Source organism: Accipiter gentilis, chromosome 11, assembly GCF_929443795.1.
Source record: "Accipiter gentilis chromosome 11, bAccGen1.1, whole genome shotgun sequence".
NCBI lineage: Eukaryota > Metazoa > Chordata > Aves > Accipitriformes > Accipitridae > Astur > Astur gentilis.
In genome coordinates, this window is record NC_064890.1 from 1,811,456 (window position 1) to 1,829,431 (window position 17,976).

At 54.8% G+C, this 17,976-nt stretch overlaps 2 protein-coding genes across 6 annotated transcripts in view; both read right to left on the reverse strand.

The window, feature by feature from the left end:
- The window catches only part of UBE2H (ubiquitin conjugating enzyme E2 H), a 55,567-nt gene extending 50,094 nt beyond the window's left edge, over window positions 1-5,473 (reverse strand). Inside the window, exon 1 of one of the 2 annotated variants that reach the window (XM_049814393.1) lies at window positions 5,274-5,473. In XM_049814393.1, coding sequence (XP_049670350.1) covers window positions 5,274-5,326 — 53 coding nt within the window. In that variant the 5' untranslated portion in view covers window positions 5,327-5,473. The remainder of the gene's footprint in view (window positions 1-5,273) is intronic. The other variant, XM_049814392.1, reaches the window with a different exon arrangement.
- A 245-nt stretch (window positions 5,474-5,718) lies between these two features.
- ZC3HC1 (zinc finger C3HC-type containing 1) lies at window positions 5,719-17,935 on the reverse strand. 4 transcript variants are annotated; one of them, XR_007507708.1, is made up of 11 exons: window positions 17,571-17,935; window positions 16,211-16,322; window positions 15,880-16,030; window positions 13,723-13,806; window positions 13,038-13,165; window positions 11,395-11,552; window positions 10,318-10,543; window positions 9,696-9,902; window positions 9,275-9,484; window positions 7,887-8,306; window positions 5,719-5,899 (listed from the first exon to the last, which is right to left on the reverse strand). XR_007507708.1 is itself a non-coding variant. In XM_049814391.1 (10 exons), exons 1-10 carry the CDS (start codon window positions 17,690-17,692, stop codon window positions 8,238-8,240), a joined length of 1,467 nt encoding a protein of 488 aa, XP_049670348.1. In that variant the 5' UTR covers window positions 17,693-17,935; the 3' UTR covers window positions 7,856-8,237. The 4 variants fall into 4 exon arrangements, 1 of the variants encoding a protein (XP_049670348.1); XR_007507709.1 differs by lacking the exon at window positions 13,723-13,806; XR_007507710.1 differs by lacking the exon at window positions 9,275-9,484.
- Between the last annotated feature and the right edge of the window lie 41 nt (window positions 17,936-17,976).

The following is a 17,976-nucleotide window of genomic DNA, read 5'->3' on the forward strand; positions in this document are numbered from 1 at the left end:
AGTATTTCCCTGGCAAATGAAACAATACAGAGCCTCATCAGGGGGCATCTTCTCCTTAATCCTACATATTAAGACTTTAAAGGGTTTGCAAGATTTGCAGCCATGCGCGAAGCTAACGTTATTGGCTGCTGCTGCTAAGAAATGTTGAACACGTGGGAGTGCACTCAGCGAGACGCATTTCCAAAAGCTTGCCGGGATTGTAAGATAGTCATGATGACACTTAAAAACAATCACCTACTACAAATCCAAGCCTGCCTAGATCACAGTATAGCTTCACTAGAAAAGACAGAAGAAATATCAAGCACACCCTTCTAGGCAGAGCAGCAGAAAGGAGAGCAGGGACACCATTTTACAAGGCAAGCCACTTGTTTTACTGAAATCCTGCGTGCACTTTTTTAAAAAAAAAACCCTGTTACTACAAAGAAACAGCCTCCACAATTTGTTTGATCAGCGTTTAGTAATCTAATACCAGTTTAGTCTTAAGAACTGGGTACCATAAGCATAATCCTAAAGACGACTGCCATACTATTCAGAATACCAAAATCACCACTCAGAGTCTGGGGAATGAGATGGAGAAATAGTTAAAATTACCCAAATGCAGAGCAATACAAAGGCTTTATTTTTCTTATTTTAAATAGGGCCAGAATGTCAAGCTAGAACAGGCACTCTGCTCCAAGCCATCTTAACCAAATTCATATTCTACAGCTTAATCTCAATGACCATCGTAATTATATGATTAAGCAGGTGCACTGCGCTTTCAGGTCTGTTTGACAAGCCCGAGCTTCAATAGCCTCCGCGATCAAACTGACAAGGCAACAATGGAAGAGTGAACTTACAGTTCCAGCCAAGAGCCCGTCCTTTTGGGGGAAAAAAATCCAGCCGCCAGCAAAGACGCCACATTCAGTTCTAAAAGCAGCAAGATGACACCCTTGAAAGTTGTCATTTAGGCAACAAAGATGATTTATTTATTTTTTTCCTCTAGTTGGTTTGGCGTTGGCAGAACGATCCGTGGTTTTAAAGTTCTTCTAACGGCAGGTAGCACTATACATTCTGAGCTGCGTTTAACTGGATTTTATTTATAAGCCACAACCTGTGCCAGCATTTCTGACTGCTTTGGGGGAAGGGGGGCTCTCCCAGTTCTGAAACGGGGCCGTTGCCACATCTTTGTGCGTTTTGAAGTACCACCATGCGATTACCCTCATCCCTGGAGACCTCATTAAAACGGAGCCCCAGAAGTAGAGCAGAAACAAGTGTAGCATGACATTTGAAAATTTACATTCTGACTTGTAAAAGTTTCCAGAAATGTCTATCCTTTAAAAAAAAAAAAAAAAATCAACAACAAAACACCACCAAACCCTACCAAAACAAGACATTCCAGCACACATGCTCTTCCCCTGGGGACAGGCCAAAGAGAACAAAGCCACGTGACCGTTGTATTGCTCAACGCAACTCTTGGAAGGTGTTCAAGTAGGATGATAAGTGCGGTGTAAGCCTATAATGAACATAAAAAGGAATTTATCCCAAATGTAAACTGTGTCCTACCCTTTGCCTCAGCCGATCTCAGTGGAGCAAACATGGGGAGTTTTGCAATTACAAAATACTCCGCAGGTAAACTAAGGAGCTTTGTACCTTTATTCTCCTTGACTCAGGACGAGCCTAAAATTAGAAGGGAGTGCAACGCTCCGTGTATTACGCTCCCTGGTAGCTCCGACACGCGTTACAAACGTTCAGCTCTGTAAACTGGTCGGAACAGGGAGATTCAAATGAAGCTGGGCACTATTTATAATTCCTTTCATGCACAGAACAGGGTGACACTTCCCTTTTCCAGTTCTGATGCTTAAAAATAGAGCTCGGGGACTACAACTCAGCCAGGAGCATCTATCCACAAAAGGAGGAAAATAAATCAGCACAAAATAAACTCCCATCCAAGGGGAGGCTGCAAACAGCTCGCCCTGGAGCGTCCGCGTTGCTCCCCAGCGCAGAACAATAAACCCCGTCTCGGAACCACCGCAGCCGTCGGCCAACCGCCCCGCGGTCTTGGGTGGTGGTGGCAGGGGGGGCTGTTGGGTGCTGGGGTGCGTTCGCCCATGGGTGTAAACACCAGGGCCGGGGCACCCCATCAGCTGCTGGCTCGCTCCGCCCCGGCCCCGGTTTCCGGGTAGTAACAGAGCAGCCAATCCGCGGAGTTGCGAGCTCTGCCGGAGGCCTCTTGCCTGCAAAACACGGCTCCAAGGCCAGCAGCTCACCCAAAAGCTGGGGGAAACGGCGGATGGAATCCCCACCACCACCCCCAGTTCTGGCACCCCAAAGTCCCCGGGGTGGGGATGTCTGGGCTGGGGGCTACCTGGAGAAGCCTGGCCTTGAGCGTTTTCCCGACAGGCCCGTGGGATACCCCTGCGAGTCCAAGCCACTGGGGAGCAGGTCCCTGAGGTGTTTTGGGGGGCACGGAGCCTTCCTGCAAAGCTGTGCTCGCAGGTGGGGTGCAGGCAGTGCCCCCCCCCCCACACCCCTCTGCAGGTACACGGGTCACGCAGGAAACTTCAGCGAGCGTGGTGGGGGGCAGCAGTCCCCCAAGAGGGGAGGAAGGCAGCGTGGCTCCCCGCTGCAGGCCCTTCCCCAGCGTTTGCACAATGTTGCGAGCGCGATCCGTAGAGAAACAATGAGTGACTCAGAGTTTCAGCACATAATTGTCCAGGCGATTATTAAACATCAGTTCGACACGTTAACGCACACACACAGAGCTCTGCCCTCCCTCCAGCCCCAGAGAGCCGAGCAACCTCTCCCTTTCCCTGCTCACAAAGAGGCATCCACAAAAGGACACGGACGTGTTAGGATTGAAAATAGGAATAATAAAAAGACCCCACTCGGCTCCTAAACCTGTCAGAGCAGGAGAAGGCAGCAGTGTTATTCACTCTGGCCATCACCCCCTCCCTACTCAAAAAGGTAGCCCTTGGCAGGCCATAAATCCGTGCCATTATTCTCCATCGGAGACACGAAAAGGGGCTGAAAAGGGAAACTGTAATGAAAATGGCAGCAAAAAGGGAAAAAAAAAAAAAAAAAAAAAAAAAAAGAAAACACAACACAACAACAAAACCCTCGAGCTCTGGGGAGGAGCAGCCTTCAAGTACATTCCTTCAGACAAGCCCTCTCTCCTTTGGTCACCACCAAGACCCTCCTCGCTCCCACGTCTCAAACCAGACCCTTATTTCCGATCAGCTTTCAGAGAAGAAGATTCCCCAGGGAAGCGTCTCGGGAGCCTGGGCCTAGCCAGCTGCGCTCACCCCGGGCAGGCGAGGCAAGTCAGGCAGACAAACAAAAAAAGGCTGGGGAGGGAGGAGTGGTGAGGAGAGTCATCTGACACATCCAACTTCCTAAGTTTGTTGTCTGCAGGAGACAGACCGCTCTAACCCTCACCCCTCAAGACACCAGGAAGGCTGCGCCGACAATAACAAGAGCATCGCTTTTGGACAAGCCTTGGGTTTCTTTTGTCAGGGGGGAGAAAGCGAACGGAGCGGAAACTAACCAGCGTCGGGAGGAATGCCAGATACTCGGGGCTTTCTACCTACCACCACACAGCCCGGCTGCCACTAGAAATACAGAGTGAGGGGAACCACTTCAGGAAAACCTGCTCTTTGTCTCCTAAAATGCTGCGATTGCTGGAGATGCTGGCTATGAACCGAACAAAAAGGGGGAGGGAAAAAAAAAAAAAAGGAAAAAAAAGAGAGGGGGAGGGGAAAGGGAAGGGAGAGCAGCAGCAGATCAGGTTGGGCCTCTGCCCCTCTCTGGCCCAGACCTCTTTCCAGACTATCCCTAAGAAAGATTTTATCCCCCCCCTTTCCCCCCCCCAATAAACAGCTGGAATTCCCGACCCTCCTCCCGGTGCGATTAAGCATCGATCGCAATTGGCGTTCGGCAGAGTATGACATGTGTGTAACTTTAAACCCCTGGATAAAAATAGCTCCGATTCAAGCATGATCGGTAGTCATTTCCTATTTGCTTAAAAACAAGGCGAAAAATATACGAAGAGCAGCTTTGCAGAGAGAAACACGCAGGCTGAACGTCAACAGAAGTTTCCTTCGATAAGCCACCCTCACGCCACAAACAGGAGTGGTGCTGCTCCTCCCTCCCCCCCTCCAAAAAAACCCACCAAATCCAAGTAAGTTTGTTTATCTCTCTCTGGAAACTAAATCAGACCCGTTTCTCGATCCCTCGACACCACCAAGTTAGAGCCACCAGACCCGAGTCGTGCTGAGGGAGGTCAGGCACGTTCAGTCAACAGAGCTGAAAAACATTTCAGCCACTCTTGTCATTTCTACCCCCTCTCGGCACACACAGACACCTTGTAAACAAAAACTATTAATAAAACAATCCTAGAACCAAATTCCCAATGATATTTTTCAATGCCACCCACACTCCAGACAAGAGAGAAAAAAGGATTTACCATCCTGTAAAAGGCCAAGAATAAAAATAAGGTGGAAAAATATAAACAGATTTATCACGGAACGGCAAGGGGGGGGGGGGGGAATAAAAATAATAAAGCCTAACCCAACCTGGAGTGTTACATAAACGGGACCTCTTGCGAGATGGGCTGTGGGGCCTGGCAGCCTTCGCCCACCCCCCAGTTCACCCAGCCACGGGTCTGCTGCGAGCCAATTCCTCGGGGGGGGGGGGGGGGGCGCGCCCCCCCAAATTAAATCCCTAAGCTGGCACCAGAAGCTTCGTGAACCGCAGGCTGAAATCAGGGAGTAAATAATAATAAACACCACAAAAGCCTTTCTTTGGGCTGTGGCTTCTGGGGCTGCTCTCCCCTTCCTCACCCTCCCCCGGCAGCTGGGCTGCAGGCCAGGGCAGGAAAGGGGGGGGTGCAGGGCACCCAGGCTGAAGGGAGAGGGGGGGCCCTTCACCAAGGGGGGGTGTTACCTGCAGGGACACCCCCAGGGCACCCCAGCCGGTGGCTGTCAAGCCACAGATGGGGCTAAACCCCCCTCAAAATAAGGGAAGAGTGGAGCTGGGGGGGGCTGGGGGGGGAGGTTAGGCCTCGCCCCCAGTAAAGGGGGGGGGCCCTCACCCCACGGAGGGGGGAGCAGGTCCAACCCCCAGCTCTAGGGAGAGGCCTAGGCCCGGCTTCAGAAAGGGGCGCTGCCCGGGGGGGGGGTCCCCGGTGCCTTTCCCCCCCCGGTGCAGGCCCGGCCGAGGAGGCGGGCTCGCCCCCCCCGGGCCTGCCGAGGGAGGGTGGAGAGTTAGCGGGGGGGGGGTTGGTGCGGGAAGGATACAGCTTGACCACGTCGGTGTCCATCCGCCTCTTGCCCGGGCTGGGGGAGGACATGGTGGCCGCGGCCGCCCCCGGTGCTCCGGGCGGGTTGTCAGCGCCACCGCCGCCGCCGCTACCGACGACGACCGGGGACGCCCGGCACCGAGGGGAGCGGGGGGGCGCCGGGCTCCGAGCCGCTGGGACCCCCCCCGCCGCCGCCGCCGCCGCCGCCGCTGCTGCTGCTGTCGCTGCCGCCGCCCTCCTGCTGTGGTGGTGCCGGTGCCGCCCCCCCCGTCTTCTTCTTCTTCTTCTTCCTCCTCCTCCTCCTCCGCCCCGCTCCGCCGCCGCCTCGCGCTCCCTCAGCCGCGAGCCCCGCTCCGGTCGCCTCTGCCGGAGCCTCTCTCTGGACCCCTGACGTCACCCGCAGTGACCTCACCGCCCCTTCACCGTCGCCATTGGTTGCGCCGGCAAACGCCGCGCCGGACCCGCCCCGCCCCCCTGCGGTACGCCGGGAGTTGTAGTAAGGGGAAGGTGAGCGTCGGAGGGGTACGCGGGTTCGAGACCCCGCAGGGGACGCAGGGCAGGTGTGTCGTCGTCGTCGTCGCCGTCCCCCGCCCCACGACGTCAAAGCGAGGTGGCCAGCGTCACCTGAGAGAAGCCACCAGTGAACCCAAACGCCCCCCGCCCCCCCTTCCTTCCTCCTCGGGGATTACAAACCGGGCCAGGCCTTGCAAGCACGAGTCACCGTGCCGGCTTTCCGGTGCGACACCGGTAAAGCATTTCCCCGTGCCTCAGTTTACCCAACCGGAGGGGGCAGGTACCCGCCAGCGCCCCGGAGGTGACAGCGGGGCGCGTGACAATGGCAATAATGGGTGTCTTTTAAGCCGGCGGGGCTCTGGCGTGGCAACTCCACGCCCGGAGCGGACATCCTGCATTCCTGACCCCAGCATCAACCCCAAAAATTTGCCCCAACACTTCCTCCCTGCACAGGGAGGAGATGCAGCCGATGAACCCCCAAAAGTCTGAGCAAATAGGTAACCTCACCCCACAGGTATGTGCGGGGGGGTGGGGGCGGATCTCCATTTAATGCCCCAATGCACCCCTCGAGCCCCGAGTCAGGCTGGAGCAGAAGGTAACGCACCGAGGGGGGTCAGATCCATGCTCCGGGCGAGCTATGCTGGGAGAATGTGGGGGTGGGGGCAAAGGGGAACAGGATTATACTGAGCAGAGCAGCTGGAGAAGGTGGGATGGAGGGTCTCCCATTTCCCCAACCTCAATGGTCCCTGACCAGTTCCAAGCGACTGGGAGAACAGGAAGGGGAAAAGCAGACTTTTCTCTTATTTCATTAAATCCTTGTAGTATTCATTTGTGTAATACCATAGTTTTGTGACAGGGATAATTTTAGGGTAACAGGGACTATGATAGCATCCTGTCCCTTTTGGGATGCCTTATGGCCACTCTTGCAGCACCCAGACCCTTGTATGTGGATGCACAGGGGATTTGGGGGGGCCCCTCTGAGCCCTCATGAGTCTAGAAATTGAGGTGCACGGGCCGTGGCTGGCCTTGGCCCACCCTGGCATGGGGACATTGTTGTCCCTGCCATGGGTGCAGCCCATGATTTGTGGGGTGGTTCCCTGACCATGGTGGGGACAGGCAAGGGGGGTGTCAGAAGCTATGGGGAATGGAAAAGGGGAGATGTGGGGAGTAGAGGGAAACATGGGGAGCTGCAGGAGAACGATCGGAAATGGGGGAGCCATAGGGAACCCGAGGAGTTCTGAGGAGCAGGGGAGCTATAGGGACCCATAGCAAGATGTGGGCAGCTATAAGGAATGGGGGGAGCTATAGGGGATGAAGGGAACCAGGGGGAACCATGGGTGGGGGACGACACGGGACGGGACATGACTGTTGGGGACAAGGGGATCTGTGGGTCCACACAGCTGGGGAAGGGGCTCCTCCATGCCCTGCTGCAGAGCCCAGCCAATGCCCAGCCCATCCTCACCTTTTTGGGGCTGGGGGTACCCAGGGTATGGGGGGGGGGGGTGTGTGTGACACCCCCATCTCCACCCCAAGTCCAGGCCAGCATAGCCATGGGGTGAAGCATCTCCTCGTTAAGGCCACACAATTAGGACCCTCTTAGAAAGAAAGGTGACCTACCCAAACTCAAGCCCTGCTGCTCCACAGGGGGCTTCCTGCCAGCACCCACCCAAGAAGCTGGCAGGTAAAGGGTGTCTCCCAGAAGAAGCCCCCCTGGGTGGTCAGGTGCACCCGCACCCAGCCTCCCCTGCACCCTGGCCCAGGTGATTTATCACCTTGTAGAAGCTATCAGCCCTCAACTAAATCTGCTTCGGGCAGCTCATTACCACAGCAGACGCTGGCAGGCATAGGGGTACGAGGCCAGGAGTATGTCTTCATGTACGGGGCGCTGAGGCAATGGCAAAGAGCCCGCATCAGGCAGGGAAGACAGCAAAATGAGGAGTGGGAAACAGGACAGGGAGGCAGCTGGACACTAATCCCACAAAGACAAGCATCCTGAGGGATACAGGAGCCACATGCTAGGTCCAGAGCTCATCCCACCCCAGGAAGAAGCACTGTACCAGCAGTAAGAAAAAAAAAAAAGTGAAATGTTTATTCCCACCTGGCGACACTTCCCTGTGCTGCTGGTGGCAGGTCACAGCTGGACAAAACAGTCACCCTTGCGAGGCAACCACGTCTCCTTGTTCACCCCACGTGCCCACGGCATGTCCCAGCTCCAGACGGGGCTGTCAAAGCCCTTGGGGCCAAGGGCTACAGCAGCAATTTGTGAAGGCAGGGGGCTTCAAGGAAGGCAGTCAGGGAGGAGGGGGTCCCAGCAGCTGCTGGGGGCTGCATTTGGCATGGAGCCTCCTCGGCATCCCCTCCCCGGGGTACGGAGCTGCCGTGAGAGCAACTGCAAAGCGGATCTCTGCCGGACTGATGCAATACCCAGTTCCCAGAGGCAGTGGCCTGTTCAGGAGGAATTCATGCTCTCCCATTGCCGGAAAATGCGGAACACTTTGCACGACTTCACCGAGAGACTCTGTGAGAGAGGGGAGCAAAGCGACAACCAGAGGTTAAGGCACTGCAACAGGACCTGCGACTGCCACTGACCTGCCTACAAAGCACATGAGCAGAAACTGCAGCAAAAAATACCCATCTGAAATATCCTAATTGGTTGCCAAGACACCAATTTGCTCCTCTTCTTTGTCAGCCCTATTTACCAGAACCAGAGGGGAGAAGAGCAAGGTGACTGCAAGCAAGAAGCAGGATGAGACTCCAACCATTCCCTGCTCCAGCTGGGTCTCGCGCCTCTGACTTGTGTCTGGTCACGCAGGACTAGCCAGCACTTTCCCAGCACATGGCACAGCCAGGAGGGACCAGCCTGTTGGGCATGCAACTCACACGAAGTCCCCAAGACAAATGCTGAAGCAGGACTGCTCCACCAGTCCCTGCAGCTCAGCCCCAAGCAAAGCAGGGGGGAGCCATCAGGAGGAATCCAGGAGGATAGTGGGGCCCAGGAAGGCAGGAGCAGGTACTGGCTGCTCCACAGCTGCTCAGGGAGAGGGGTTGTGGCCTCAGCTCTGCTCCCCTGGCTCGGCAAGCCCACCCATCCAATACCCTGGGGCTGGCGGCCACAGAAGCCAGCAATCAGGATGTCTGTAGAGAGGGTCAGGAGCTCTCTATCGGGACATAAAATGAAACTGGATCTTGGGCAGTGCTGAGCCGCTCGGGAAAGGCTGTTATTTATAGCAGCCCTTGAGCAGATCTGCGCACAACACATCGTTGTAATAGATGAGACCTGGCCGAGAGGCTGTCAGCACAGCCAGAGGGGAAGCTGAGACTCTGCAGACACATGTTTGGTCCTTGCCACCCAGCTGGGTTTGCATTCAGCCCAAAAGAAGCCCATCTACCCCAAATTCTGCCCACAGACTTTCAGCCCTGGGCAAGGCCAGGGCAAGCAGTGTTTTGAGTGCTTGGCTTTGGGGCTGGGGATCCCGCAAGGCTCACCACAGGCTCCGTCTCAGGCACTCTGTCACACTTTCTGGTGGCAAGGAGTGTGTTCAGTACCACCCGCCAGCCTGGCTCTGCCTTTACAGGCTCCTTCTCTGTCTGGGTCGTGGTATCTTCCAGGGCTTCCCCTCCCTCCACTGTGTTGACCCAGGGACACCAGTCGCGATGCTGAGAGCTGGGGTCAAAGAAGCTCCTCAAAGAAGTGTCCTGGGTAGGGGAGGAGGGGACAGTGAAGGAGGACAGCAACACAGCATGGTTTAAAACAGACTCCAGTGAGATGATAAAACCCTCTCTGTGCCTAAACACCAGCCCTGAGCTGGCTACAGGGACAACGCTGATCCTTGGATCAGGAGCACCCTGCCCAGATCCCTCTTCTCCCCACCCAGTCTCTCCCTGCACCTGTACCCAGGTCACTCACCAAGCTGCTGGAAGAGCAGAGCCGTGTCCGCTTGGCTCTGCGAAGAGGACTGGATGGCACCTCCATGTTTTCCCCCTGGCCCATGCTGCGGGTGACAGGGCGGCTCCTTGGAGTGGGGCTGGCCACCTCCAACTCACTCCGGTCCATGGGAATGGGAGAGTCCCAACCCCGCGGGCGAGAGGTTGCTGGGGACAGGCTCTTCTCGTGCTGCCAGTGGGGAAAGAACAAGGAATTAATAGAGTTTCTCTGGTCACTAGCATGTCCTCTGCCTGAAGGGGACAGGGGGGCCCTGGCCAGCTCAAACAAGACATCAAAGCCCTCTCAGCTGTCCTGGCAGGAGCCACACCACCTTCACTTCATAGCAGGAGCATCTCAGAAGTGTCTAGTTGGACATGGGTGAAGACAGCCCCCTGATTTGGGGGGAGAGCTGCAGAGGGCAAGGGCAAAAGCAGCAGCAACCCACTTCTGTTGGACGTTGCCTACAGCTGAAGACACAGCACCAAAATGAGCCTCTTTCAAGGTAAAAGGCGGTGGACACCCAAACTACATCAGTCTCAACTCCTGTGTTCCCCTGTATCACCCAGACATCCTGAGCTCATGGGCTGGCTGAGCTGGGCCATACCTGCTCAGAGCCCGGAGAGAGTGTGTCTTGGCTCCGTGTAAGCATTCTGCGTGGAGACGTGGGCACGAGCAGGAAGCGCTCGGTGGGCGCTGGTGATACACTGCTCGGGCCGCAGGAGTCCAGTTCTGGCCCCGCAGACTCCAGCTGGTGAAAGCCCCACAGTCCCACCTTCCTCATGCAGCGGGAGCAGGTGATGACCGAGAGGTGCACAGAGCCAGACGCAGCACTGTAGGGAAAGAGCCAAGTCATGAGAGAAGGTCAGGGATGAGCCTGGGCCCTTCCCCAAAATCGCAGCTTTCAGAACAGATGCAGGTATTTGGCAGAGCACAAGGAATGGTCTCAGTCGCAGGTACCTGAGCCAACATGTTTCAAGACATCAGCACCCCGGCGCTGAGGCACGGACTTACTGTTTTTGTAGCCCTGTGTGCTAAGAAGTAAAACAAGTCCATTAAAACCCATCTATAGCATTGATTTAAACTGGCTCAGTTACATTTTGGCTTGCCACAAAGCAGGAGCACACTCAATTATGGCACATCAGCCAGGTGTCCCCATCCTCAGCCCATGAACTGCCCAGCCACAGCTGCAGCTCCATTCTTCCTCACCGTAAACCTTTTTCCAGCCTGCATCATAAGAGATCACTTCACCTTCAGCAAGCTGCCTCAGGCACAAACAGCATGGCTGTTCAGCTCACAGCACAGGCTTTGGGAAGCCACGAACCTTCAGGTCACGAATCTTCCCTCCCTTCCCGCAGGCCTGACGAGCAATAAAAGTGCTACTGAGGATAACATTTCAGGGATTGACTTCAACATCTAAATCAGCAATGAGCAGGACAACCGACAGCTCAGTTGTTTCAGACTCTTTGCCATCTCAGGGAGACATCTATTTTAGATTAGGTAGCTTTGCACTGGGGTTTCTGGAAGTCTGTCAATTTTAACGGCTGGAGATAATAAAATAGTGAAATAGAGGATACTGAACATTTCACAGGAAGGACATCCGCATTCCTCCAGCCTCTGACAGGATTCACCAGCAACCACAAAGTGCGGCAGACACTTCAGTATCAGCTACAGCACTACCCACCTGCAAGTCCAGCCACACAGAGCCAGGATGCAGGCAGGAACATGCACTTGCAGGATTTCCGTGGCAAACTTCAATGGTGGTTTCTCTCCCTCTGTTTTGTGCTCTAGTTCCTCCCCAATCAGCTGGAGAAGCAGACTGATCTTCTCCTCTGTCAGGGACTGCGGGACAGAGAAAGATGGCAGAGCTGGCAGTTAGAGGCAGTCTGATAAAATACACTGCTCCTACTCACAAACCACATCCTAAATGGAGAAAAAACCCTTCCTCACTCCCCAAAAGGGCTGGGTGCATGAGCTAGCACCCTCAGCACCTCTACTCTGGTTAACAGGCAAAAGCCACACAGAGCAACGGCATCCTGCTGCCTTGCACCCATCTGACTGTCCCCATTGCATGGACTCGGTTCAAGCACCATTTGCTCCCCCGAGCACATGTGGGGATAGCGGAGCAGGTCACAGCTCTGCCGCTCACAGCAAGCACGAGCCTGAACAGTCCCCATCCGTCCCTCCGATCCCAGGGAGGCAGCAGAGGCTGTGTTTGCCTGTGCTCAGGCAAACCACGAGCGCTTCTGGGGCCACTGTTGAGACATATAGAGAAAAGAGAGACCCCAAAGGCTGTTAGTCAGGCTCCAGACCTCGCTGCTAGTGGGACAGCTGGGGAGTTAGATGTGGAGATGCGATACATCCGTTGGCTTTATGCTCTCTCTTCTTGGGGGGCTCTGCTGGGTTTCACAGCTCAGCCAGCCCACAGTGGCAACCATAAAACACCTCTGCGATTTCTGCTGAATGGATGAAGAGTTCCCCAGTGCCCACATGGCTTCTTGCTGCCGAGAGCCATCTGTTTCCTTGCGAGCCAGTGTCCAATGAGCCAGACTTGGCTGGAGTAGAGCGAGGCCTGGCCAGATCCCTACGAGGAGGCAATCCCACACTGGCTCCTGGCTGCAGTTATGCTCCAGCCTCCCCTGCTGTAGCTCCTGCTCTTCCCTCCTGCCTGCTGAGCCTCCTCACACGACTGCCTTGCACGAGAGGCCCCCCTGTACCGCACTCCCTGGGCTCCCTCACCTTCACAGGCCTCTGCCCACACCTCTGCTCTGGGGCAGCCTCTGGCTCCCCAAATGCCTGGTCCCACCTAGGGCAATGACTGCCTCCAGTGGAATGCCAGCCACTTGTTAGAGCTCTTTGCAGGCTGCCGCATCCCACAGAGCACTTGGAGGTAATGAACAGGGGTGGGAGCTGCCAGGGAGAGCTCCCAAAGAGTCTGTGGGACCCCGAATCACTTCTGCCAGGCACCAGAGAGCACCACGCACACCAGAAAAGGTGCAGAGTGCGAACCAGACACTACAGTCTACTTCCCACCAGCAACTTTGTGGTGACATGAGCCAACTGTGCCTGTGTTGGTCAAGGGCTTGCACGGGAGATGAGCCTTTCCAAACTTCCTTTTACATGCTTTCAGAAACACTAGGTGAAACCACCATGTGGGGAACGTCCAAGGAGAAAGCCAAGGTGATGACAGACCACTCACACATGCAAGTTGAAGTCTCTGATTTTAATCTCCCAACTGTTTTGGTCAGGGTTGCACAGCACAGGTGTGCCCGGCATCGTCACTAGGGACTTGAATGTACCCAGTCTCAGGGACAGATGGGAACTCACCATGTTTTTCATGTCTTCTGGTCTGAGGGAGGGCAGCTGCAGCTCCAGCTGACATAGGCTCTGAAAGCGGTCCAGGAAGTCCTGGAGAAGGGCTCTGGGCTCATCCACCAGCAACATGGCAAAGCGATCTGATGAAAGCAAATGCAGGAGGCCTGAGCTGTGCACCAGCCTTCCCAGCCCCTCCTCATCCTGCAGGGTAAGGGAGGAGATAAGTCCAGCCAAGACCTCCCCATAACAGTCTCTTGGCTTTTAAAAGAAAAGCTGAGCACAGCCTTCCTTCCTTTGCAACCACCCTTCCCAGTGCAGTGCAGCTTTGAAGATGAGATCTATTGCCCTTTAAGCATCCCGTCATCCAGCCTCCCCTGTCCCCTCCCAGTTACAACCCGAAAAGCATTTTAACTGCTCTAGAAGCATGCAAAGGTTAAGAGAGGCTGGGTACAGCCTGGCTTGGGGTTCCAGCCGTGGCTCAGTTATTTATTTGCTGAGGCTGCTCAAAAACACTGCTTTGCCACTGTGCGTTTCATTGTCCCCACAGGGAAAAAGGGGACCATGATGATGCTGCCAGCTTTGAGAACTTGAAGAGAAACCACAGTTCCTAAAACAGGAGACAAGAGCAGCGAAAGAAAGGGAGAAAAAAAGAGAATAAGGCTGGACATGTGCACTAGCCAGGCCCTGAGACACCAACCTGGGCAGGGGCTGTCCGGCCAGAAGCAGAACTTCTCATGAGCAGTGCACAAGGCCTTCTTCAGCTCTATGCAGCGCTCCTTATCTGCAAGGCAAAGCTCAATTCTACTCCCCTGTGGAGCCACCTCCTCAGGGAATGGTTGGGAAAACCAAACCAGGAAAGGAAGGCAACCAGGCTACGAGGGCTTCCCTGTTCCTCCCATTCAGCATGGCTTGGGTGGCGAATGCCACCTGAGGCTGTAGTTTGCAGAACCTGAAGCTCTCACCTCAGACTCATCTCCCTCCCCACCAAAAGGAGCTCCCGCACCTCCAGCCTCCCTGCAGGCAATCACAGAGCGGCAGTTCCTACAGCAGCAAAGGCAGGCTAGTTCAAGGGGTTATCTCCACAACAGCAAGCATCACCAGAGTAGTTCCACCTCTCTGCAGCCAAAATCCCCTCCCATTCCCAGGCACAGTGACCACAGAGCAGGGGAGCCTGCCACACTGCACAGCAACGTAGTGGAAATGTAGCTTAAACCACCATGGGCACAGTGACTGCCTGCTCTTGCCAGTTTTACCTCCTGGGCTGCTGCCAGTCCCTAGCTAACTCACCTGACTCCTCTGCTCTGGCTGTAGGAGCCAAATCACAGTCATGTCTGGAAATAAGGCTTCCCAAAAAAAGATTTGGTACCTCATTTAACTTACTCACACCTTTCAGAATCAAATAATTTATTCTTCAATTTATTTTTCCAGCTCCTCTTCCAACCTCTGATTATTTTAGGTTCTCCTAAACCAGTGCAATTACCAACAGAATAATTAGGCCAAGGTTTATTTAACAGAGATAGTCTGAACAAACAGTGGGTGTCAATATTCAGAGTGACCCAAAAGGAAATGCTCATGCAGCTCCCCATTACACATGACCAATGCTGCATTTGTCAGACATCAGGGCTGCACTCTCCGCTACCCTCCAGATAACAAGAGCAGGGACTTGCAATCAAGAAAATTGAGAAGTGGAGATGACACTTATTTGTGGGGTAATGAGCATCTTTCTGCAGATGACAGACGCAGGTAAAGGAAAAGTGAAGGTCTGGACAGGTGATATAAAGCATAGGCCATCACTATCCTGTGGCTCAGAAGCGACACTCACGCCATTGGGCCAAGCACACCACAGAGGCTGGTGTTCCTGCCACACTCTCAGCCCCATGTTGTCCAATGTGGGAGAGATGGGAGCCATTACTGCTCCTGCCTGCACCTCACAGCATCAGGAGCGGCCAATGCTCTGCAGGCAGGGGAAGGAAACTGGTGCTGGGCCTGGGCAGGGAGCTCAGCGAGGGCAACAGGAAGGGGAGTTTTATTGCTGGTAGTCCAAGTAGTTTAAAGAGGACAGTGGAAGAGTTTATTAAATTACAGAACGTGACCACCTGAACAGACTGACTTGTGACAAGCCATCACCAACAGCCCACATTAGAAAAACTGAATAGAGGATCAGGGCAGTAGACCAAGCAGTTGGAAAACAAAATTTAAAAAAGGATGTTACGGTACTTGAATGCATGCAGAGGAGGGGAACAAAGCTGGTGAAAGGGCTGGAAGGCATGTCCTGTGAGGAGCAGCTGAGCACTCTGAATTTGTCTAGTCTGGAGAGGAGGATAAGGGGCAACCTCAATGCTCTCTACAGCTTCCTGGAAGTGCTGATCTCTTCTCCCTAGGATCCTGTGATAAGACACATGGGAATGGCTCAAAGCTGCACCAGGTGAAGCTCAGACTTGACATTAGGAAGCATTTCTTTACCCAGAGGGTGGTCACACACTGGAACAGGTTTCCTAGAGAGGTGGTCGATGTCCTGTGCCTGGCAGTGTTTAAGAGGCATGTGGACATTGACCTTAATATGATTTAATATTTGGTCAGCCCTGACACGGTCAAGCAGTTGGACTAGATGACAGTCGTAGATCCCTTCCAACTGCAACTATTCTCTTCTAACCCACCTCTGACAACAGAAGCAGGAAGTTTGAGCATGTTCTCACAAACTAAGGGAAACCTAACTCGCACTTTATTTTCAGAAACAAACACCCAGCACCTCTCAGGACAAGACTATGGAAGTCATTTATGCACATGACAAAGCACTTACACCCCCAAACCCTGCAGCCCACCACCTGTACCCGCTGGACGCCAGCATACGTACACTTGTTGAAGTCAAATGCAAGCTGCAGGCTCACACAGAGGAAGGCCTGGCAGCTGGAGCACTTCAGCATGTCACACTCCACGTTGGTCCAGCCGTACTTGGCGCAAACCAGGGGAGACAGCTCGCGGGGTTTGCCAGCCCACTTCAGCGGGTGCTTGTATTAAGGACAAAACCTAATAAATTATGGGTTGACCAGGAAAAGCTTTTGCCAAGGTTTATTTGGCTGAAGAAGAAAAGCTTCCAAGAAGACAGAGCCTGCGTGGAAGCCACAGGGAGGGTGACAGCAAAGCAGGGTGGGGGATGGCTGGAAGCCCAGTGTCAGAAAGGATATGGTGAATGTTTCTACTCTGCTGAAATAGGCTTCCTTGCTGGCGGACTCCAAGGAGAGAGCATCCATTTGCAAAGATCCATTAGCTGATTCTGACCAGTCAGATATGTCCTTCCTAAAGAAACAGCAAGTCAGCAAGCAAAGCATCTGCACTGTCCTGGAAAGATTTCATTAATAAAAAATGCACAGATTGCCCTCTAACCTCTTGTTCTTCAGGCTTACCCTTGCAAGAACCCTTTCGCCAGTTCTCCTAAGGTCTGACTTTTAATTACTTTACTAACAAAACAATTTAAAAAATATAGAGCAACAAGCAAAGGTGCACATTAAACATTTCACGATGACCGACAGCAGTGGCCAACTGGGATTTGATGTGACAAGTAGGAGACAGGAGCTCGTTCTCCAAGCCCGGCAAGACCAGATCAACAATTGCAAAAAGTCTCTGAAGTCAGGGACGCATCTGAGCTCCCAGAATCTGGAATGCCAGCTCCTGGCACCTAGAACACCAGCCCTGTGGCGAGTGCTGCCCTTCAGCCTCTCCCCAACACTCCTCCGTGGCCCAAAATTTGGGGATGGTTGGGTCAAGGGTGAATCGTGCCCCCGAGAGCAACCATGGTTACTTGGCTTTAAGTAGATACCAGCAAAGCTTAGCATCCAATGCCCCAACTGCATTCCAGACTCCCCAGTGTCCCCCAGTAACTCCTGTGACTCTCAGTATACCCACAGGGTGTGACCGCACACTTTTCAGGTCAGAGACCCAGTACGTGGCCAGTTCAGCTTGCTCCGGTTGCAGGGACACCAGAACTCTCCAGATCACTTACCTGTCCCTGCCCTCCCAGTGCCCCCCAGTACTGCCTCCCAGTGTACACCAGTACTGCCTCCTACTGCCTCCCAGTGTCCCAGTATCTCTATTTCCGCTACTGCTTTCCCATGCTTCTTAGTCCCTCCAGTACTCCCAGTGCCACCACTACCGCCTCCCAGTACCCCTTCATCCCTCCAGTACTCTCAGTCCCCTTAGGGCCACAAGTTCAGCCTCCCAGCGCGCATCACTTTCCAGTGCCCCTCACCCTCAACGTGCTTCCCAGTCCCTCCCAGCACACCCCAGCACCCTCTTTCCCCAGTACTCCTCCGCCACAATAACTCACCTACCAGTGCTCTCCAGCCCCCCACCCCCCCTCCCCCCGACTCCTGTCGCCTCCCAGGACTCCTCAGCGTCTTCCCAGCACCCCCCCCCCCCCTAAATAACTTCGGGGGCTCCCCAACCTCCCCGGTGCCATACGACAGGGCTTCTCCCACCCCCCCCCAACCCCGCTCCCCTCAGGCCCGGTGCCAACGAGCCCCCCGCCCCAGCCCCGCTGCCCCTCACCCTTCGGGGCCGGCACCCTCAGAGGCGATGCCACCGTCGATGAGGTCGCGGATCTGCTGAGGGGTGACGGCGGGCGGTCTTCCACGGGATCCCCCCGCCTCCCCGGCGCTGGGCGCCGCCATCTTGGTCCCTCACTCCGTCACGGCCCGGGGAGGACGGGGGGAGGACGGGGGGGGGGCGGGAAACGAAGCCGCGTAGGAGCGTTCCGGTCCCGCTATGGAGCTGACCATGACCCTACGCAACTCCCACACGGCTTCCTCGCCCCCACGGAGGGTTAACGGGGTGTTGCCGCCTCCGCTGAGGAACCCGGCGTTCCTTCCCGCTTCCCCAAACCCCGGGCTCCATACACACGCTCCCCCTCCCCTTTTCGGCGCTCTATTGCTTCTGCCTGCACCTCAGCGGCGCG